Source organism: Tamandua tetradactyla, chromosome 6 (genome assembly GCF_023851605.1).
Source record: "Tamandua tetradactyla isolate mTamTet1 chromosome 6, mTamTet1.pri, whole genome shotgun sequence".
NCBI classification, from domain to species: Eukaryota; Metazoa; Chordata; class Mammalia; order Pilosa; family Myrmecophagidae; genus Tamandua; species Tamandua tetradactyla.
Window position 1 is genome coordinate 27,972,799 of NC_135332.1, and position 21,552 is coordinate 27,994,350.

At 55.4% G+C, this 21,552-nt stretch overlaps 1 protein-coding gene and 1 long non-coding RNA gene across 3 annotated transcripts; one reads left to right on the plus strand and one right to left on the minus strand.

Annotated features, from left to right (window-relative positions):
- Nucleotides 1–4,204: 4,204 nt before the first annotated feature.
- LOC143687517 (uncharacterized) lies at nt 4,205–8,031 on the minus strand. 2 transcript variants are annotated; one of them, XR_013177560.1, is made up of 4 exons: nt 7,761–8,031; nt 6,092–6,202; nt 5,644–5,834; nt 4,205–5,062 (listed from the first exon to the last, which is right to left on the minus strand). It is a non-coding gene; the product is annotated as an uncharacterized LOC143687517 (long non-coding RNA). The 2 variants fall into 2 exon arrangements; XR_013177561.1 differs by lacking the exon at nt 7,761–8,031 and adding an exon at nt 6,613–6,703.
- STAC2 (SH3 and cysteine rich domain 2) lies at nt 6,852–19,899 on the plus strand. The gene is made up of 11 exons (XM_077164546.1): nt 6,852–7,341; nt 14,005–14,308; nt 14,685–14,782; nt 14,962–15,052; nt 16,021–16,133; nt 16,218–16,290; nt 16,386–16,447; nt 16,906–17,003; nt 17,354–17,405; nt 17,694–17,831; nt 18,298–19,899. The coding sequence occupies exons 1-11, from the start codon at nt 7,252–7,254 to the stop codon at nt 18,400–18,402; spliced, it is 1,224 nt and encodes a 407-aa protein (XP_077020661.1). The 5' UTR covers nt 6,852–7,251; the 3' UTR covers nt 18,403–19,899.
- The last annotated feature ends 1,653 nt before the right edge of the window (nt 19,900–21,552 follow it).

Consider the following 21,552-nt stretch of genomic DNA (forward strand, 5'->3'; position numbering starts at 1 on the left):
CGGTTCCAAAGGGTTATCATGGAAACTTAATGACGCACTAACCGAGCCCTTAGTAAAAGTGAGTGTCTTAGACAGGTAAAACACACGAATTAAAAATAAATAATAGCGGGAACAAATGTTAAAATAAATTTAGTAGATTGAAGTGCTAGTGATCAATGAAAGGGGGGGTAAGGGGTATGGTATGTATGAATTTTTTTCTGTTTTCTTTTTATTGCTTTTTCTGAATTGACACAAATGTTCTAAGAAATGATCATGATGATGAATATACAACTAAGTGATGATGTTGTGGATTACGGATTATATATGTAGAATGGAATGATCATTTGGTAAGAATGTTTGTGTTTGTTTGTTGTTATGTTTAAAAAATGTTAATTAATTTTTAAAAATTCACACACAAAAAAGTGGGCATCTTTTTCTCCGTTGTTTCCCCAGTGCCTAGTACATTATAGGTTTATTCATTTAACACTTTAAAGTGTCAGTGTGTGGAAGGTCTATTTAATTAATAAAAAGCACTTCAGGGCTCAGTATGACTTCAGTCTGCTTTTCCAACCCTCTGCCTGATGGAGTAAATGCCTTTTTTCCTTATTACTCCCTCCCAAGCTCAGAGAGGTTGAGAAACTAGCCCGAGATCACACAACTAAGAGGAGACAGAGTCAGGATTTGAGCTCAAGCCATCTAGGTCACAGTCTCAAATGTGGACTTTTAATACAAATCCCCAGGCAGTCTTTTAACCTGAAGAGCTGGACGGTGATATCTCCTCCTGCCATAGAGCATGAGGGGCTGAGAGGGCAAGCATTCCTCCTTCATGCATGCATTCAACAGCTCCCGAAGAAGCGTCAGGAACAGGAACCTGGACTCATGATCATGGCAATGATCTCGGGCCTTTCTGAGCTTCAGCCTCTCCAGCTGCAAAATGGGGACAAAGCGCTTTCTGCCTCACTCCTGGCCTGAGAAACGTGAATGAGGGTGGCTGGATTGGGGTTTGGGAGATGGGAAGGGGCTCCAACGCCAGGTAGGGAGGAGGCAGGGATTGGTGGCCTTGCCACTGCATGGGGGAAGGGGTCCTACTTGGCTTGGAAATGCCCTTGGGATGAGCAGCAGGTGATGCCTGCAGGAGGGAGGGGATGGCATGGCAGGCAAGGGAAGCAGCTGGCCCTTCCCATAAGGTTGTGCCATCTAGGTAGAGCCCCAGTCCCAGTGCACCTTTATGACACCCCATTAGGTAGGACCTTCCCCATTTTACAGACGGGGAAATGGAAACTGAAGTGTGCAATTTGTCCAAGGTCAAAAGCTGGTAAGGAGTGGGCTGGACCCTGAGTCCCCACATTGCTTTGCATGCTGGCCATGCAGCCAGCTGCCCAGAGCAAAACGTGGGACTCCTTCCCACCTGTCCTAACTGCAAAGCCTCTCATCAGAAGGACTGGAGAGCCCCTCCTCAGGCTCCTGACTCCCGCATGCTGCCCTCCAGGGGATCCTGAGACCCAGGAAGCACTCCTTGGCAGAGAACCCTCGGTGGCCTTCCATCACCCTAAGCGCCATTCTCAGATTGGGCTGCGGGAGTCCCTGGGGGATCCTGGCCCACCTTCCAGGGCACCAGCGGCACGCAAGGGTGAATGGTCCAAATCATTGTTTTGTTCAAAAACAAACACAGATCATCTTGGAGTCGAATGCAAGGTTTGCACATTTAATACACAGTCATGCTTTTAAATTCTTTCAAATCCAAAGCGACCCACTTGGCCTACTCCACACCTCATGGGTCTGCTCAGTGCGGCTCGGTGGGCACATAGGAGAAGCCCCTTAGTGCAAGAAAAACCCAGCTTCCTGGCCCAGCATTTAAGGCCATCTGTCCACTTCTTCCTCACTCTCTTCCACCAGCCCTCCCCACACACACCTTGCTAGAGTCACACCAACTTACCAGCAGCTTCCGGAACAGGCTGTCTGTTTCACACCTCTGGCTCTTTGCTCGAGCCATTCCCTCTGCCTAGAATACTCTGGTGCCTTCTGCCTTCCAGTCTTCTTGATGGCCTCTGCCAAAACTCAACCCAATGTGCAGTTCCACCACTCCCCACTGCTCCCCACCCTCAGGTCTGCTCAAGGAGCCCCTCTGCGTTATTCACTGTCTGGTCAGGATTTACAGGACAGCCTTGAAGGCAGGGGCCAGGTGCCCCTGGGGCCAGAGCTACCCCAGCACTCAGTAGGAGCAGGTGACATAGATGGCTCAAATGCAGATCCACAAGACCTGGTGATATGAATACAATTAACACCACTGAATTGGAAATGTCATGTTGTATGTATGTTACTACAAGAAAAATTGAAAAAAAAGAAATGTAGATCCGCTTAGACAGCCCCCCCCCCCTCCACTGCCCCTCTATCCCACCATGGACATCTAGCGCTGCTTCCTGTGCAGTCTGCAGGGGGTGGTGTGGGCTGTTCCAGCTGGTCTAGACTCTCCCAACCAGAAAACCTCTCCCTAGGAGTTGACAAGCTGGACCCCGGAGGGTGGGTTCAAGCCAAGTCCTGTCCTCTGCCTCACTACCGCACACTCCCCACCCAACAGTAAGCCAGGGGTACCTTGGTATCCACCTCCAACGCCGGATCTAGTTGCGTTCCAGCCTTCATCTTCCCTTTTTCCAACTCTCAGCAGCAACACCCACCCCAATCTGTGCCCAGGCCCCCCTCCAGCAAAAGATCTTCCTTTAGGAGTTTAAGGGCTTGATGATATTAGGAATTACTGATTATATATGTACAAATATGTACAATGGAATGATATGTTAATGTTTTTGTTTGTTGTTAATTTTTTTAATTAATAATTTTTTTAAAAATCATCAAAAAAAAAAAAAAGAGTTTAAGGGCTCACAGTGCTTATCTCTCCAAAATTCTAACCCTTAACACTCCCCATCAATCCACTGGGCTCTACCCCTTTGCTCACCCCAAGGTGATGACATTGCTGTTACCTTGGTAACAGATGCTTCCAGTGGGTGGGTAAAGGGAATAGACTAGAGAAAGAAAGCAGTGGCTTCAGGGCACTATCAGAGGCATGGTGGGATGGGGGGATGGGGGTGCAGCCAAACTGGTACAGCACTTGGGGAGGGACAGCCAGAGGCAATGACAGCCCCCCACTCCATGGCTGCTGTCAGCCCTGTGTCCCCAGACTCAAGTGAAAAAGAAGCAGGATAGAATGAATATCTACCTGGAGAAATGGGTTTTCTGCACTGAGGAGAGAAAAACATCCTCATCCTATTGTTGCCTCCCATAAGAACAAGTCTCCCAAACAGCCTCAGCTCGGGGTGGGGGGGTAGGAGGAGAGGGGGTGCAGGCTGTAGCCTATGTTGTTCCCTTTTAGCCTGGGGCACAGAGGGAGGGAACGGCTCATGCAGGGAGTGTTGGGGACAGTGCCACAGGCAGAGGGAGGGTGGCTCTATGCCAAGGTCCCAGGCCCCAGGGGCTGAGGGCAGCAGGGAGTCGGGGGCCTTCCTCCAGCCCCTGGGGACCTGGCTGTCCCAGAAGCCATAGCCACGAATTGTGTCAGGCACTTGCGTAAGTGCCTTTTATATTTCCATAAAATTATAATTACCGGTGCCTGGCATGAACCTTAGCTCATTAGAGAGGTATCTGCCTCTGGGGCCCTGGGATGGGCTGGTGGGGCGACGTAGGTGAGAGCAGGGCCTGGCTGGAGTTCTCGCTGGGTCCTCTGCATCCCCAGCCCTGCTGCCCCTGTGCCCTGTCCCTCTTTCCATCTGGACATGCAAACCCAGACTCAGCTCCCAGCCACAATGGACTGCCCCACCCTGGGTGCCCTGATTCTAGAGCTTTCTGGTGGGAAAGGCCAGACCCTAATGTTTTCCACTTGGACTGTCTTCGGTCGCCCGTGGAGCAGAGACCACAGCAGGGAAGGTTTTGGACTGAAGGTGTTTGTGGGAGAATCTCCGCTGCTCAGAGCCGAAGGCCTTTGGGGATCATCCAGGTCAGTGGTTATAAGTCTTGGGGATTCAGACTCTCTGAAGAATGGATGAAAATTCTGGACTCTCCCCTAGACAATGCTCATCCTTCAAAATTTTACACGACCTCCTGATGCCTGGCCATAAGCCCAAGGTTAAGAATCTCCAATAATGGTGATAATAATAATAACTATTTTTCGTGTCATGACTCTGTCCAGCTCTTTACAGACATTAACTTATTCAATCCACAAGACAACACTGAGATATACTATTATTATCTCCATTTTAATCCAGATTTCCATTTCAACCTAACCTAGTCCAACTCTGACAATCTAAAAAGAAGGAAACTGAAGTCTGACCAGAAATGGACAGCTCTCTGTCCAAGGTTACAGAGTGGGACGTCATGAGTGGAACTGGGATGAGGACAGGGCTCTCTTAATGTGCTGGACATTGTACCACGTGCAAGTTCGAAGTCATCTCGCCCATCTCTCTGTCTCCAGGCTCCTGAGAGCCCGGCTTTCACTCTCTCGTTCTCAGCCCTCCTAGTAAGGGCTCAGCCTCCCGCAGTCTGCAGTCTGGGAAGTCCCTCTGAGAGTGGACTGCCACTTATCCTCCCCTAGCACCAGACCCCTTGCTCTGCCCACACTCATTTCTGCCCTCTGAGTCGGAGATGGAACAACGTTCCTCCTTCCCTAGGAGAAGCCAGACCAGCTGCCCGTGTCATGTCCCCGAGCCACTGCAGCGGGGGTTGTCGGCACTGAGAACAATGACTCAGACGTAGTCCGCAAGGAACCACTCAGAAACACAAAGGCTGCAGGCCAGAAAGGACATCCAGAGGTCATGCGACCCAGCCCCCCTCCCCTGCCGTGGTCCCCCCTCCTCAGGCTTCTGGGCTGAAAGCAGAGGACCCCAGAGTCCGTTCACCAACTTCCCTGGCTTTCCTGGTGGGGGCGACGCTGATTTCTATGGGAATCCTTCCCTATATCGAGTCTGAATCTTTTTCCATGGACAGATACTTCTGAGTCAGTTTCCCAATGGAATACTAGGCTCCAAACTGCTGAGGAAAGTGAGGGAAAGATGTTTTCTTCTCTCTACTTCAGGGAAAGCACTGGGAAGTAACAAACCTGCCAGAAGGAAAAAGGGAAAGAAAAAAATTAACTTTCCCTGCCTGTCTTCCTTCCCCGGGCTAAGTGCCATACTGTATTGGTTCTCATAAAACCTCCGTGAAGTAGGTACAATCTCAGTTTTGCAGATGAGAACATCAAGGCTCTAAAAAGATTTATGACTTGCCCAAGGTCACACATGAATTGGTGAGTATATAGGTGTTGGACCCTAAGGAACTCAGAGCTGCTGCTATGTGTGGGGGTGTGTGGGTGTGGGGGCACTGGGGTACCTCTCTCCAAGAGGTCTCCAAACACAGAAGCCCTTTTTTGATCAAGCCCAGGATAAATGGGGGTCCTGATGCCCCTATTTCAGGATGCCCTAAGCGTCCCAATGTCTGAGGTGCTCAGAGAGAGGAGGTTGGGCCAGCCTGAACTGGGTCAAGGGGGGATGGGGAGAAGGCTGGGAGTGGAGGGGCCTTTGGGGAGACTGATTTGAGGGCTGAGCTGAGGCTCAGGAAAGCTAGAAATCAGAGGGAGACTGCAGTGGGTGGATCCAGAGGGGGAGGGGACCAAGTCGCCCCCACCCCCCCACAAACCCTCACTTCTGCCCTTGTCCTACTTCTGTCACTGGCAGACAAATCTCTACTCCTGGACACAGTAGTCCAAGCAGTGCTCCAATGGTGAGCTCATCCAAGAAGACTGAGATGGCATGAATGGGGATGGGGGTGGTGAGCGCAGCAGCCTCTCTCCTCCAGGACTGGCAGAAGACCTCACAACCCAGAGCACAGGAGCCCTGGAGGAGAAAAATCTTAGACCCAGGAGTCTCTCCACCCACACCAGGAAAGGGTTCTCTCATTTCCCAACCTTCTCTTTCCTTGGAAAGGTCAAGAGGTGAAGCTGGACCTCTTGGTGAGGGCTGAAAGGGACAAGAGGAAAGGGGGCTGGAGGTGAGGGAGTGGACTTGAGGAAATGCATTAGAAGAGTCATCTTCAGGCCACGTGGAGAGGGGACACCTGGGAGGGCGAGACCCCTGCCACCACCTCCCCCTACCTTCTGATCTAACTCCAGTTATGAAATGAGGGGGGAGCGTGTTTCAGAGAGCTTTGGGAACTTGTGTGTGGGCACTTAGGATTCTTCTCTGCTGAACTCCAGACGCCAAGCCTGGAAAGAATAAAATTGTCTTGCTTTCCATCTACATAGGAGGAGTTGTCTGACCTGGCCTTTGACCTATGATGTCTAGTTGTCTCTTCCCTGCTTCAGGAAGCCCCTTACCCCATTGACCAGGAGTATGTATATTTGTGGGGAAGGCGCTCCAGGGCAGTTAGGCAGCTATGTAATGGGGCAGAAGGGTCCCCACCCATTCTTCCTTCTCTAACGTCCATCTTCTCTGTTAGGAAGTCCTAACTTGGATCTCACTGTCCGCTATCCTGCTGTAGTTCCAACCTATTTCTATTCCCCCAGCCCCATTCAGATTCTAATAACGATCTCTCCAGCTTTCCTTCAACCGGTCACAGCACCACCACCACCCCCTCGGGTTTTTCAGGGTGAAACTGCCCTCTTCCTTTCTTTACCCTCCAAGCCCCTCCCCATCGAGTCGAGCCCCCCCAGGCTCCTCCCAACTCGTCCTCCGGCCCCCGCGGCAGCCAATGGCTGAGAGCCTGATTTGCATAGCTCCTCAGGGGAGCCGGGGAGGGCAGGGGGAGGGACCAGGCGACCTCCTAAATCAAAGTTGGGAGGCGAGGACTAGGCGGAGGGGCCGTCGGGTGCCGGGCTGGAGCCTGGGGGGCGGGAGGGGGGGGCGGGAGGAAGGGGGAGGGGAATGGGGGGCGGGCGCAGAGGACGGCGGAGAGGGCCGGACACTGACAGCTCGGTCGCTCCCTCCCTCGGCTCATCCCCGCATCCCCACTTCCCTCCTCCCCTCACTGGGAGCAGCCTCCTCTGCGGACCCTGGGTCCTCACGCCCGGGGTCGTCAGGCTTGCGCTACTCAGTGTGATTACCTCCCCCACCCCGACCAGCCCGGAACTTTCTCCGCCCGCGCCCGGGAGTGGGGGGCTGCCTCGCCTGCGCGGGCTTCTCCTGGGGTTCACTGGGGGCAGTCTCCGGAGGAGGGCTTCAGAGTCCCAGAGAGACGCCCGCCACTCCCTCAGCCTGTCCCCAGCAGCCCTGCCGTCGGGTGTCGACCCCCCCCCTCTTTCCCTCTCCCCGGACCATGACTGAAATGAGCGAAAAGGAGAACGAGCCGGATGACGCGGCCACCCACACCCCCCCGGGGACCGTCTCCGCCCTCCAGGAAACCAAGGTAAGTCGGGGGACGCGAGGCCGCCCCCCCCCCGCTGCACCCCCGGGTCCCCTGAGGGCTCGGGCGCAGTGGGGCCACCGTAGCGGGGGCCCGCGCGATTCCTGGGGCTCCGCGCCCGGCCGCGAGGAGAGGAGTGGGGTCGCGACCGGGAACCGCCAGGAGCTGGGACCCCGCGGGCGTAGCACGCCGGGGCGCGCGTGACGAGGGACGGCTCTCGCAGCCCCGCGGGGTGGTTGTAACTCGGCGTTGTGGGAGGGAATCGGCGCGGCGGAGGCGGAGGCGGCGCGGCCGGGTGTGCAGCGGCCTCGCAGGTGTACGCGCGCGTGTGCGTGCGGGGCGCGCCCCTTCCCTGGCCGCCCGGGCGCTGGGTCTTAGCCTGTGTCCTGCTTTGCATGTGTGTCGGGATTTGTCTCTCCAACCTGTTTGGCTCTGTCTCGGGGTCTCGGTGTGCGTCTCTGCGAGTCCCTCGGCGCCTCTAGGTGTTTCTCTCTGAGCCTCTGGGCAGCTCGCTGGGACCCGCCGCAGTCCTGCGTTCCCCCTTCCGGCCGGCTTAGGCCCGGAGACGTGAGGCGGCGCCGGGGGCTGCGCAGCTTCGGAGTCCGCTCTGGGGGCTGCGGCAGCGCAGGCCGGCCCGTCGCGGGCGGGGAGGGGGGACTGTCGCTGCGGCTCCACAGCGGAGAGCTGGGCAGCCCCACCCCCACCCCCACCCCTGGGAGCGGGACCGTGCGGGAAGAGGAGAGAAGCAAAAAGAAAAGTCATCGTAATGAAGGAATGTCATAATTAACCCTAATTACGGGTGATTGTTATTCCTGCGGGAGTCACAGTGAATCAATTATTTCCTAGCGAAGGCGGGCGGAGCCCGGGCGCTGAGGGGGTGCGGGGGGTAGGGGGGAGCGAGGAGACAGCCGCTCACATTCCACTCCCGGTCCCCACTCGGTCCGCTCCTTACCCGAGTTCCAGGTGCTGGCGACTGACCCGCACGAAGTTCTGCGGGTGTGTCCTGAGTGGATCTGGGCACGGGGAGAGAGAAGGGACTGCCATGGGCCTCAGGCGGAGTTCCTTCCTCTTCCTCCCACCCTGGTGTCTGACTCCCACCCTGCTCCTTGTCATCCAGATGGGGGAGGGAGGACAGTGAAGACCAGACATGGATAGGCCCTTTGGACCCCCTCACTCCCTGGTATCCTTAGTTCATCTATACTGCTTTCCAGCGCCCCTCCTCTACCTCATTCTGTCCAGACCACCCCTCAGGATTTGAGGTTAATTCAAGGTCAAGGTCATCAAGAAGATGAACAGGGGGGAATGAGTAGAGCCCCGGCACCCCAGGTAACTCCCCATCCCTAAACCAGGGGTATCCAGCTGGTCTCGGTGTCCAAGCCCTCTGATTCTCATTTGTCAGTCTTCTGGCCCCTTCTGAGAGTAAGGCTCTGGTCTCTCAGCCTACGGAGTTAACTCCCTCTTAGAAAGTCTCTCCTGGGAAAGGAATGTGGTCCTGAAGTAGTGGGATATTTCTTGGAATATTTGTGGCAGTTCTTTCAGGCAGAGGGTCCCAAGCAATGAGCCCTAGCCTGAGTTCTGAGGCCCTGACCTTCTCAGTTGCCTTCTACTGGCCCTGGGCAGACCTACACAGTCCCTCTGCCTGCTTCCCAGGGGCTTGGGGTCTCCCAGGCCCTACCCAGCTTCCTACACTGAGGTCAGTCCTCCAGGTCCCCTGCTTAGGAAGCTCTCCCACGTCAGACGGTGCAGCCTCAGCACGCCCGCAGGCTGCAAGCTCAGCTGTGTGTGGGGGGGGGGTGGGTGGGGGGGGGTGGATCAGGGCTGGGGCTCTCTGCATTTCCCAGCCCCAGGATCCTCCAGTGCCATCACCTCTTGGGTTGAGCTACAAAGATCCAAACGGCAGCGAAAAGGGGGGTATTACACACTGACCTGGTACCTCTGTACCAGACAAAGGCTGTACCAGCCCTGTCCCTTTGACCCCTTTTCTATAGTGCCTCATTCTTGTAAAGAACTCGGTAATGACAACACAGGCTGTGCAGTGGGATCATGTGTGTATGTGTGTCTGTATGTGTGTGTTCAGCAAGGCAAAGATAGGCAAAGAGATAACTCAGGTCTCTTGCCAGCTTCCTTCCATCCCTCCACCTAAACCTGGCCCAAATAAGTTTTTGTCCTGACTATAGGGGGTGAGAGGTAAGGAAGAAAATTGGTTGCTGCCTACCCAGTGTGAGACAGATACAGCAGAGAGGGGTGGCACTCATGGGGCAGGGAAACCAACATTCCAGGCTTATTTATCAATGCTTGCTGTCCCCTGGGCATTTCCGGCCAGCTCAAGTCCCAGCATCTGCCCACCTGAAGGTTGGGTCTCACCCCTACACCTTAGCTACTCAGTGACCCTCCCAGGGTTGGCATAGGCCTTTCTGGGTCCCCATCCCAGAGCTTGCCACATGGGGCCTGCCCCTCACCCTCTTTGATACCATTCCTGGGAAGACCCTGCCATGCCAGCTCTGCCATCTGAGTCAGCTCACGCCACGTCCGCCACCACCCACTGCCAGCTGCCTAGTGCCCTTTCAGGAGCTGGCGGGAAGTGAGGAAAGAAGAAGGGACCAGCCTGGGATGGGGAGGTGGGGAGGAAGCAGGAAGACCAGTCCTTGTCTCAAGGTGAGAATTCAGAAGACAGAACTGGTGGTGCAAGGTCCAAGCTAGACAAGCAACTAGTACAGCAGGAGGGGATAGGATCCTGGTGGGCCAGAGCACAAGACAACTTCTGCCTTTGGGAATTGGTCCCAAGACAGTGGGGGCACCAAAAAGATAGCTGGGGGTGATGGGAGTGGGGAATGGGGAAAGATCCTCTCCAGGAACTAGGAGTCCCAGAAGTGAGAATACCTGACTAGGCTGAGCCAAGATGAGGTTGATGCCAAGCCAGACATCCTTGGAGTGGGCAGGCATCAAGCCTCCGTCCATAGCCCTTGACATCTGCTGGCCAAGGGGCATGTTGTCTCAGGGGTTTTCTCCACCCCTTTGGGATCCTGGGTCCACAGCTGAGCCAGGGAGTCAGCAGGCAGAGTTAGGGCTGCCCTTCACTGGTTCTAGGGAACATTCCATTCTAGAGGCCTCTGGTGTCCTGCAGAGGTGGCTGTTGGCACTGAGGCCGGGGGGTACCAGGAAAGAGCACAGGCTGGAGAGTGGAGAAACATGAAATCTTGTCTTAGCAGGCGTCCTATTGAAATCATGGCCTTGGGAGTGGGGAAACATGATTGATGTCTTCAAATGTTTGAAAGGCTGATGTGTAGAAGAGGGAGTAGCCCTTTCTGGAGCCAAGGAAGGAACAAGGCCTGATAGGCAAAAATCACAGGGAGGCAGGGTTCGGTTCTATATAGGGAAGCACTTTCCAGCGACTGCAGCTGCCCAAAGATGGAATGACTTTCCCAAGAGCATGCGAATCCCATTACAAGAGGCAACCAATAGAGTCAGACAACCATGCAGCAGGGATGTGGCCCAGGATGTTGTGGGATGGTGAGGTAGGGTGTCTGGTCTTTAGATCCCTTCTAACCCTAACTTCCATAGCTGATCTGGTGGACAGGCCTTTGGCACAACTGAGATGCTAGGCTGGGGTCCCAGGCAGGGCTGGAGTAGCAAGCCACTCCTGGTCATTCAGGTTCAAGAGCCAAAACCACTGGTTCAAGTTCTGGCTCTGCTACTAGATGAGGGTTCTTGGGTAAGTGGTTTAGTCCTTCGAGCCTCGATACCTCATCTAAAAAATGGAATAATGGTCATGGTTCAGGCAGTACTGTCAGGATTACATGAGATGCGGTGGGTAGGGTGCTAGTTCAGTTCCAGTGCTCTGACAGTAATGGTCGTTCACACATTTAAGTTTCTGGTTTTGTTTTTGTTTTTTTTTCCCAAGCCCAAGCTTTGTATTGTTTAGAGAGCATGTTGTCCAGCCTCCTCCCTCTTGGATGTGGGTAAACTGAGGCTCAGAGAGAGAAAGTAACATAACTTGCCTTCCGGCAGCTGTTTCAGTTTTGCCCCCAGCTCTGGCACTTCCTCCTAGAGAGCTTGTGATTTCTTTCCCTGTGTCTCCTCCGCCAAACCCATCAGTGTCCCCAGTGCCACAGCAATACCAGGCTGGGATTCATGTTCTAATTAATTGTCCCTCAAGCCCTCCACTTCTGTCCCAATGCCCAGGCATCTGGGGCCCAGGGCCCTGCTAACAGATGTACAAAGAACCCCACAGTGCTGTCCAGGAAGCTGGTTTTGGAAGGAGCTGGGCAACTCAGCATGCCGGATGCCCCCCAGCTCTGGCCTCTCAGCTGGCTCACTGGAGCCTGCCTTGTGCCCAAACCCCTCCCTCTCTGCTCCTCCCTCCATCTTGATGTCTGCTGGCTTCCCTGAGGTTGAACGGGCCACCACTTCCACACCCTTGGCACGGTTACCAGGCTGGCAGCCGTGGCACACTGGCTGCCTGGCGTGCCAGCTGGGAAACACAGGCAAGACTTCCTGCCTGGAGCAGGGCTGCTGCCCTTTTTCTCTACTCTGTAAAGGAGTGGGCAGAGGAGAAGAGGCTCTCAAGAAGGAGAGGGGAGCCAAGCTCTGAGTTGGAGAGGTTTCCATCCCTCACTCTGGGCAGGCTCAATAGGATATTGTGCTGGTTTGAAATGGTTATGTACCCCCAGGAAAGCCATGTTCTTTTGATCCAATCTTGTGGATGCAAAGACCTATTGTTCAGGGTGGGACCTTTTGATTAGATTGTTTACATGGAGATGTGACCCCACCCATTCAAGGTGGGTCTCAATCCATTTATCGGAGTCCTTGAAGGGAGCTCATTTGTGTCCAAGAGGGACCAGACAGAAATATTCCAGATGCTAAGCAAGGACTCACAGAAATAGCCAGAATCTGGACAGAGCCAAAAGAAGCTAAGAGATGAAATCCGGAGTTTGCTCCAGAGAAGTTAAATGAGGACCCACAGATAGCCACTGGAATCGGAAGCTGGAAGCAACGAACCTGAAGCATGGACCTCAGTCGCCAGCCACATGCCTTCCAAGCTGACAGAGGTGTCTTGGATGCCAGCTGCCTTTCCTCTGAGAAGATATCCTCTTGTTGGTGCCTTAATTTGGACATTTTCATGACCTTAGAACCATAAATTTGTAACCTAATAAATCCCCTTTGTAAAAGCCAATCCATCTCTGGTATATTGCATAGTGGCAGCTTTAGCAAACCAAAACAGGTGTGTTCCGGCGAGTGATGGAAACCACCTGTGGCCTCACTGCAGAATCCACCTGGTACTCAGGAGGTGGCTCCCCCTAGGCTCCCCATTATGTGCTGTGCTCATCATTTATTCAACAGGCACTGACTGAGTGCCTATATGTGTTGAGATCCTTATGGGGATTTGAATCTGTCCCTGCCCTCCAGGACACACAATCTCCTGGGAAATGAGAAGCAAATGACCACATAAACCTGTAATGGGAATCGGTATGGGGAGCTTGGGGGAGGGGTGGGGACTGGGAGTGGGGTGGGGAGTGAGTAGTTCCGGGAAATGGAATTCCTGCAAAAGAGACAGCTTCCAGCAGAGGGGCCCCTAGAACAACCTTAGAAGATACAAAGCGTAGAATTAGACAAGGCAGCAAAGGGAACAAACATGTGCAAAGTTCTGAGGCCTCAAAGCACAGGCGAGTTTGCAAACCCCCAGCTGGGGCTGCAGGTGGGTGGCACGGGGTTGGGAGAGCAGGTTTGGCCAAATTGCATGAAGAGTCTCATGGCCTGGGAGGAGGCCCAGCCCAAGGAACCATTAAAGTTTTTTTAGCAAAGCCTTGGCTGTGTGGAGGGTGAGTGGGGATGGTTGGGGGGAGGCAGGGGTGCCAGGACAGGAATTGTAACCCTGAACCAGATTTGGGGTGTTAGGGCCTGAACTAAGGTAGGGCAGGGAGGTGATGGGGAAAGGGCTGGAGAGAAGTCTTACAGGGAGAATCAGCCAGACTCCCTGAGATGAGGGTCCAGCGTGACACTCCCCTGCCCCCAGGTGTCCACGAACACAAGTGGAAAACCTGGGGGGAGGGGGGACTGCCTTGTTCCATTTGGTGCCCAAAGTGTTATTTTTATTTCACTTGAGTAAATGGCAAACAGTGAAATACTATGCAGCCATAGAAAAAGAATGACAAGACTCTACGTATTGGTATGTAACGATAACCAAGAGCTACCACTCAGTGAAAAAAAGCAAGGCACACGATAGACAGTATACTGACATTTGAGCCCAGAAAAAAAGTAATAAAAGTCTGTTGAATTTATTTCTATCCAATTCCACATAAAAGACTAGATTGCTTTTGAAAAAGTGGAAACCTAGAAACACTGGATCTATGGACTAGCCCCAGTTGGCTAAAAACTACCAGCTGCTTCCTTCAAAGAGGGCCATGGCTGTCCAGTTTGCTACAGTCCCCGCCATTCCTTATCGTCTGCCTGCCCAGCCAGAATGCCTGTCCTTATGGAGATTACCTGCCTACTCCTGAGGGCGTCTGGGAATGTGACACACTGTCTGGGTCTTGGGAGCCTCTCTCTTAGTACCTCATCTCAGCTCTTATCCTAAGCCTCCAGGCTGTCCCCTGCTGAAGGAGCTATCCTAGAGGGGAGCCCGCATGGGCCAGCCCCCTCTGGGCACAGCCCCTCTTCCTCTTTCAGCTGCAGCGGTTCAAGCGCTCGCTCTCCCTCAAGACCATCCTCCGAAGTAAGAGTGTGGAGAACTTCTTCCTTCGCTCGGGCTCTGAGCTCAAGTGCCCGACCGAGGTGCTGCTGACACCCCCAACCCCACTGCCTCCTCCCTCCCCACCCGCATCCACGGACAGGGGCCTCCCCACCCCGGCCCCCTCCCCCTGCCCAGTCCCACGCCCCCTGGCACCACTCAAACCAGTGAGGCTGCACAGCTTCCAGGAACATGTCTTCAAGAGAGCCAGCCCCTGCGAGCTGTGCCACCAGCTCATTGTGGGTAGGTGCTGGGCCCTGGGACAGGCAAGGGCAGGGGCTAAGGTGGGTGCTGGAGAGTGGGCCCATGGTACCACCCGATACTGGGCTGTTGCTTTTCGGGACCCTGAGCCTAACTGTGCCTCTCATCCTGGGCAGACAAATGAGCCCTCTTGGTTGAGGGGTACCTGGTATTGCTGTCTCTGGGTTTACTAATGATTCTGGCTTTGGTACCAGTTCAGACTTGGACTGTGTAGGGAAAGGTGCCAGGCCTCAAAGCTGCGATGACAATACACAAGTCCCTGCCCTCTCCCCATGCCCTAACCTGCCTCCTTTGCTCCTGGCCCATGAGGGTATCCTCTCCTGACCAGCCCCATTTACCAAACTCACATCGTCCCTAGGAAACTCCAAGCAGGGCCTGCGATGTAAGACATGCAAAGTCAGCGTCCATCTGTGGTGCTCCGAGGAGATCTCCCACCAGCAATGCCCAGGCAAGATGGTGAGTGGGGACCCTGCAGAGACGGCTGGCCGGGGGGAGCCACCAGTACTAGAGCTGTGAATGGATGTGTGACCCTCAAGGCTGGTTCTTCCTGTAGAGTGGTCCCCGGGCTTGGACAAGGCCAAGCTCTCAGTTGGCCTTGTCCTTTCCATGCCCTCTCTTTGCCCCTCTTGCCACAGTCCACCTCCTTCCGTCGCAACTTCAGCTCCCCTCTCCTGGTGCATGAGCCGCCACCCGCCTGTGCCACCAGCAAAGAGTCTCCACCCACTGGTGAGTGCCCACCACCACCATTGGCCCTGTTTCCACTGCCGCATCATGCAATGAGAAGCCCTCAGGTGGGCAATTGCATCATACTGCTGCTCCCAGGACTTGGCACAGCTACCATTTCCCTCCTCTGGATGCTCCTGTCCCTAATGTAGACCTCATTCTTTCGTTTCTCATCCAACAAACACTTTATTGAGCATTTAGTGAATGCCCAGTCCTGAGCTAGCCACTGGGTCCCAGCTCTCTGCAGAAGGCAGTTTGTGGTTTAGAAAGACAAATAGGAGTTAACTGGATAGTCACACAGTCAGTTAATTATCATTAGGATAAGTGCCCCAGATGAGAAGGATAAGGAATGAAGAGAGTATAAAGAAGGCACTGGCCTAATCCGAGAGTTAGATCTGGGAACAGAGGAAGGCTTGAGGCAGGAAGGCTCAGGGAGTTAAAGAGAGAAGGGCAAAGTGGCTAGCACCAAGGGAGATAGAGAGAGGATGTAAAGGAACCATTGGCTGCAAGACCTTGGGGTTTTTAGGATTATTTTAGGATTATTCTTTGGACTTTATTCTGAGGGCAATATCTGTGTTTTTACAAGAGCATTCTATAATGCTGTCCTCATTAGAACATTAGAGGGAGGGGCTGGACTCGGAGCAGGGAGTGCAGTGGGGAGGCTGTGGCAGTTGCCAGGAGGGAGAGTTTGGTAGCTTGGACCAAGCTGGTTGCAGTGGGGACAGAGAGAAGTGGGCAGGACCAGGCAACGGTTAGATGCAGGCAGTGGGTACTGTGGGAAGAGGGCGGAGCTCTCACAGGGCCAGGGCAGGCCCGGGAGGAGCGTGGGAGGGGAGGGTGGCGAGTTCAGCCCAGGCCTGGTGATCCAGGACAGGCGGGGGCCAAACTGGATTGGGGGCGGGGGGTTCCAGGGCTTTGGGGTGGAGGAAAACTGGCAGCTGGGCACCAGCCTGGAGGGTGGTTCTCTGCAGGGGCCGGCGGGAAGGTGGATCCTGTCTATGAGACCCTGCGCTATGGCACCTCCCTGGCACTGATGAACCGCTCCAGCTTCAGCAGCACCTCTGAGTCCCCTACGCGGAGCCTGGTATGGTGGACACCAGGGGGGGCCTCCTGGGGGCAGGTCTCTGGGGACACGGGCCTTGCCACTGAGCCCCCTCTCTGCCACCAGAGCGAACGGGAGGAGCTGACTGAGGATGGGGAATGCAGCATCCGCAGCTCGGAGGAGGCTTCTGGCGACAGCGGTGAGTGGGAGTTGGGGCTCCGAGGCAGGAATGGGGTGCAGTGGAAGGGCCCTTGTCTGATTTCTCACACCCTGGCCCCACCCTGGTGTCTCCAGTATTCACAGCCCCAGGTGAGAGTGAAGGGTCCGGACCAGAGGAGAAGAGCCCTGGACAGCAGGTGAGATTGTGAGTTGCCTACAGGGTGGGCCAGTCCAGGGGGTGGGTGAGAAGGGGGTATTGCATCTCCTGGCCATTGGTCAGAGGCGGGCAACACAGTGAGTGGGCACAGTGAGGAGAGGGTGGAACTGCCCTTTTATTTATCTTCGGTCCGCAGGGATGGGCAGTGCTGGTGGGAGTGGGAACCCCAGGGGGTGCTACCCCTCCCCCATCACTCCTGCTCCCCCAGGGCTGGGAAGTTCCAGGGTACAGAGGGTGGAGAGGTCTGTCCCCTCTCCACTCCTGGCCTAGTTCCCCCAGGGTGGGTGAGCACAGAGGTAAGAGCACCTTACCTGTCCCTGTCATTGACCCAGGACTTGCTGTATCTCCCTCAGCCCCCAGAGCCTCTGGGTCACAGAAAGTGGATAGTGGAGTGCGGGTGTCACCCTCCCCATCACTGATGCAGAACTCTTCCCGCAGCCCCCCAAGCCCCCCCTGCGGAAGGATGTGGGACCCATGTACTCCTACGTTGCACTCTACAAGTTTCTGCCACAGGAGCACAACGATCTGGCCCTGCAGTGAGTCCTTTTTGTGGCCTGGCTGCAGCCCAGGGTTCTGGCCCCCCAGACCACGGAACATGCATGTGAGAGGGACGCTTCAGGAAACGTCTCCTTACACACTTGAGGCTGCTGAGCCCAGGCAGGAGCAGAGCTGTCCAGGGTCCAGGAGTGATTTGTGCTAATGTCACCTGCCACCTGGGCTCTGATCTGGAGGGTGTCCGTGTATACACGGCACCCTCCAAAGGCAGGAAGGACCCTCTCCCAGCCAAGAGGGGCATGCAGAGCAGCCCAGTGCCTGGGGACCTTTAGGAGGTGGGGGGGAGCAGGTCCACTGCCCCACTTGCTGCCCCAGCTCTCTCCTCCCTCAGGCCTGGAGATCGGATAATGCTGGTGGATGACTCGAATGAGGACTGGTGGAAGGTGACCGGGCAGGCTGTGGCCTTGCAGGGTGGGGGGGCAGAGTGACCCCCCCCCTTCCTCGTACCTCCCCTTCCTCCAGCCAAGGACCCTTGGGCCTTGCTTTACCTGCCCTGCTCAGCCTTGCCCTCCGCCCCTCTCCCCACCTCGGGCCCAGAAGCTACCTGTCTGGGGGCTCGAGTACAGAGAGCGCAGGGATCTGGAGGATGGGGACCGTGGCACCAAGTGGGAATTGGAAGTGGAGAAAGCAGCAGGGGTGGCACAGGTGCTCACTGCCAGCTCCACCCCCAGGGCAAGATTGGTGACCGGGTCGGCTTCTTCCCAGCCAATTTTGTGCAGCGGGTGAGGCCAGGGGAGAATGTTTGGCGCTGCTGCCAACCTTTCTCCGGGAACAAGGAACAGGGATACCTGAGCCTCAAGGAGAACCAGGTGAGCACCTGGGGGCCAACCCGGCCCCTGCAGTGGCTGGAGAGTGGGTGTGGTGAGAGAGGCAAGCGGGGACATGGGTCAGTGCCCCGGAGGGACAGGGGGTTAGAAGTGATGGGACTGCGGGGTCTTCCTGTCGGCCCCTGTTGGCCAGTTGGGACTGGTGGTCAACAGAAGCTGAATTGCTTAGAGGGAGCTTGGGTGAGGGAAGGAGCTCAGGATTAGACATCCAGAGGCTTGGGGGTTGAATTCTGATGCTGCCTCTGACTCGCCGCGTAACCTTAGGCAGGTCCTTTGGCTCTGTTGCCTCCTCTGTGAAATGGGAGTGGAGGCGGGCATGGGTCCGCTCCCCTCAAAGGTCAGCTCTGAAGTGCTGCTCAGTGTCACCCCAGCTGCGGGCCCATCAGCAGGACTCGGGGCAGGGGCGGTAGACAGGGCCGGGCCTCAGCTCCGTGTCTCTCCTGCTCAGATCTGCGTGGGCGTGGGCAGAAGCAGGGATGCTGACGGCTTCGTCCGCGTCAGCAGTGGCAAGAAGCGGGGTTTGGTGCCAGCCGACGCCCTGACCGAGATCTGAGAGGAGCCAAGAAAGCTCAGATGCCACCCTTACCCATGCCTGGCCCTTGCTTCTGGTCCCAGGAGGGGCAGGCGTCCTTGTCCGCACCCTTCCCCTGCTGCCTCTCTCTTAGGTGCCCCTTACCACAGCTTAGGAGCCAGCTACAGAGGAAGGTTTTATTTCCTGGGTGGGGGCACCCTGAGTGGGCTCCTCTTCTGGGAGAGGGGAGCGGGAGGGAATGGGGAAGCTCCAGTTAGGTCCTCCTGATGCCCAGGTACCCCCAGTCCAGGGCCGCACTGAGCCCAGCCCTATGGGAGCATTTCTGGGAAGCTTCCCTGCTGCTTCTTCCAGAGCGTCTTCCGCTTGCCCCCCTCCCCCCTGCATGCCTGACACCTCCCTCTCCCCATAGCAGAGGCTTGGGTCTGTGTGTGTGTGACTATGTGTCTAGGCCTCTGGAAGCGGGGCCTTAGGAGTCCCTTCCTGGGGTCCCTGAGCCCTCCACCCTGGGGTGGGAGGGGATCCAGGGCTGTGGAAGCATCCTGAGTCCACCCCCTGTCTCAACACCTTTGCCATTCCGTGAGTTCTCAGGAAAGTTCTGTAGGTATCTGTCCCATTACTTGACGCCTAGGCCAGCAGAGCAGGGGAGGGCTGGGTGCAGGGAGCATATGGCAAAGCTTTGAGTGTCCCCTCAAGTGGAACGACAGCCACAGAGCAGCCTCACCCTACCCTTGTCCACCAGAAAAGGACAGCTATGAACAGTCTAAACACAGAACCCAACTAAGAACAAAAGCTGGCCCATGCTTGATGGGGAACAACTTTGTTTCACTGTCAGGCCACCCCTAGTCGTGCACGAGTCCCTCTAGTCACGGAGTCATGCAGGGATGCCAAAAGCCTGCAGAGACGGGGGAGGCACCCCCAACTAGGGGGAAAGTGTGGCGGCAGTTCCTGTTCTCTGCCAGGCTGGGCCCAGGCCCCCCGCCCCCAGCGCTGACCTCAGTGGCCCTTGCTCACCCCTCTCCCTGGGCTGTGTGGGGGCAGGGCTGCTACTTCCAGAGCCCCCTTTCTGGCTGTATCTGCTTCCATATCCTGCACACAGAGCCCTGGGGGACAGAGGAGGGAGGTGGACTGTTCCGTTTGGCCACAAGGCACCCCTGGAGGTGGGACGCACAGAAAGGAATCCCTTTCAGGCTGCTTTACTTTGGTGACACCCTCCCCAGCTCAGAGACTCCTCTCATGTCCTTGATCATGCCAGCCGATGCCACCCCCCATCCTGGGCACCGTCTCTCTATCTCTCTCACATACACACACGCAGTGGGAGGGACACAGACTCTCCTACCCAATAGCCCCTGCCCCCTTCTACCTATGGAGGAGGTTCACGTCACACTGCCCTGTTTGCTGCCATGAGGCCCCCCCTAGCAATACCCCAGGGGCGGGCCTTCTGCCCACTGTACATGAGGCTGCATGATGGGTCTGCTGGGGTATCGCTGAGCCTCCAGACCCCTAATTAAATGTTTCTTGTCCCAGGCCATGTGTTCTGTGTGTCTGCCAGAGAGAGGAAGGGAAGGGGCAGGGAGCCCTGGTGGGAGGCTGGGGGAACTGGGAGGGGACAAGGCTGAGGGTGGAAGAATTTGCTGATCTCTGAGAGGCGGGATTTTGGGGCCTCACACTGACATGGCAGGATTCCCGTGCCTCCTCTCCCCTCCCACCCAGCATCTTCAGAAAGGCGGGATCTGGGAAGGTTTTTGAGAGAAGGGGCTGGGGAAGGACAAATGGGGAAAGTAACGCTGAAAGAACCAAGGGAAGGATGGAGGAAGAGGTTTAGAAGACACTGGAGGTCAGGGGGCTGGGGCTACGGGTCACTTTCTGGTTGGCTGGGCACCTGAGTGGTGCAGGGGGCGGGTACACATCTGTGTCTGTCGGGACCGTTCCTGCCCATCCAGACAGACCCTCCAATACCGGCTGTGCCCTGGTCCTGGGGGGAACTCAATGCCCACCCCAGATCAGCCTTGCTCAGCCTCGTCCTCACAGCACCCTCAAGCCCGCGATAGGAATGCTGGTGGCAAGGACAATTGCGGACATGGGCCCTGAGATGACTCAATCATTCCTGTCATCAGGAGCCTGGCACGAAAGGGGCAGGCGGCAGCATGCCCCCTCCCGCATGCCTGCCGCCCACCTGCTCCGGCAGAGCTGCCTCTTTTCCCTCCGCCTTCCCAGACACGTCATCACCACGTCCAGGGCTATTTATAGGCAGAGGGGAGCTGGGAGGGAGCCAGAGGCATGCTCCGGGGGTGCCAGGGCAAAGCCTATGCTGCTGGAATGAAGAGGGGGTGGGGGCCACGTCTGGTTTCCAGCTCCTCCCCCTCCACACACACATAAAAAGGGTAGGTCAGGTGGGACCCTAGGTTCCCCTGCCTGAGCTTTCATTGGGTCTTTTCACCTAGGGAAGTCTGCCAAGATTGGGGTGAAGCAGGAGAACAAAGGGGTCCCACCCACTTCCTGGGATCCCTGGAAGTGGGCATGGAAGAGGAGGGTCACAAACTCAGTCTGACGCTTAAAGAGAGAGGAACGCATATAAATTGGCACCTACCATGCCCTGGCGACCATGCCAGGTATTAATTTCTGTAAGCCTCTCAGTGACCCAGTGAAGAATGTGGTAACGTCCCCCTTTCACAGATGAGCAAACTGAGGCACAGAGATGTTAGGTGACTTTTCCAATGCCATACAGATTATCCAGTGCAACCCATAACCACCCCCCCTTAATTTTTTTTTTAATTGCAATAACATATACCCAACATCCATTTCCAATTTTAACCACATTCAACTCAGTGGTGTGAATTACATTGTCAGTGTTGTGCTACCGTCACTACCATCAGTACCAAAAGTTTTCCACCACCCCAAACAGAAACTCTGTACCCCTTAAGCATTAACTTCCCATTCCCCCTCCCCACCTTCCACCTGGTAACCTGGTAGGCTAATTTTCTTTCTGTCTCTATGATTTTTCATAATCCTGCCTTTAAAAAAAAAACATTTTTTATTGTATAATATAACATAGATACAAAGCAAAAAAAGAAAAAAGCAATAGTTTTCAAAGCACTGTTCAACAAGTAGTTATAGGACAGATCCCAGAGTTTGTCATGGGTTACCATTCCATCATCTCAGACTTTTCCTTCT

Coding starts and splice junctions, on each gene's coding strand:
- STAC2 (XM_077164546.1), top strand. CDS start 7,252: ATGACTGAAATGAGCGAAAAGGAGAACGAGCCGGATGACGCGGCCACC. Junction 7,342..14,004: donor CCGCCCTCCAGGAAACCAAG/GTAAGTCGGGGG, acceptor TTCCTCTTTCAG/CTGCAGCGGTTCAAGCGCTC. Junction 17,406..17,693: donor CGAATGAGGACTGGTGGAAG/GTGACCGGGCAG, acceptor CTCCACCCCCAG/GGCAAGATTGGTGACCGGGT.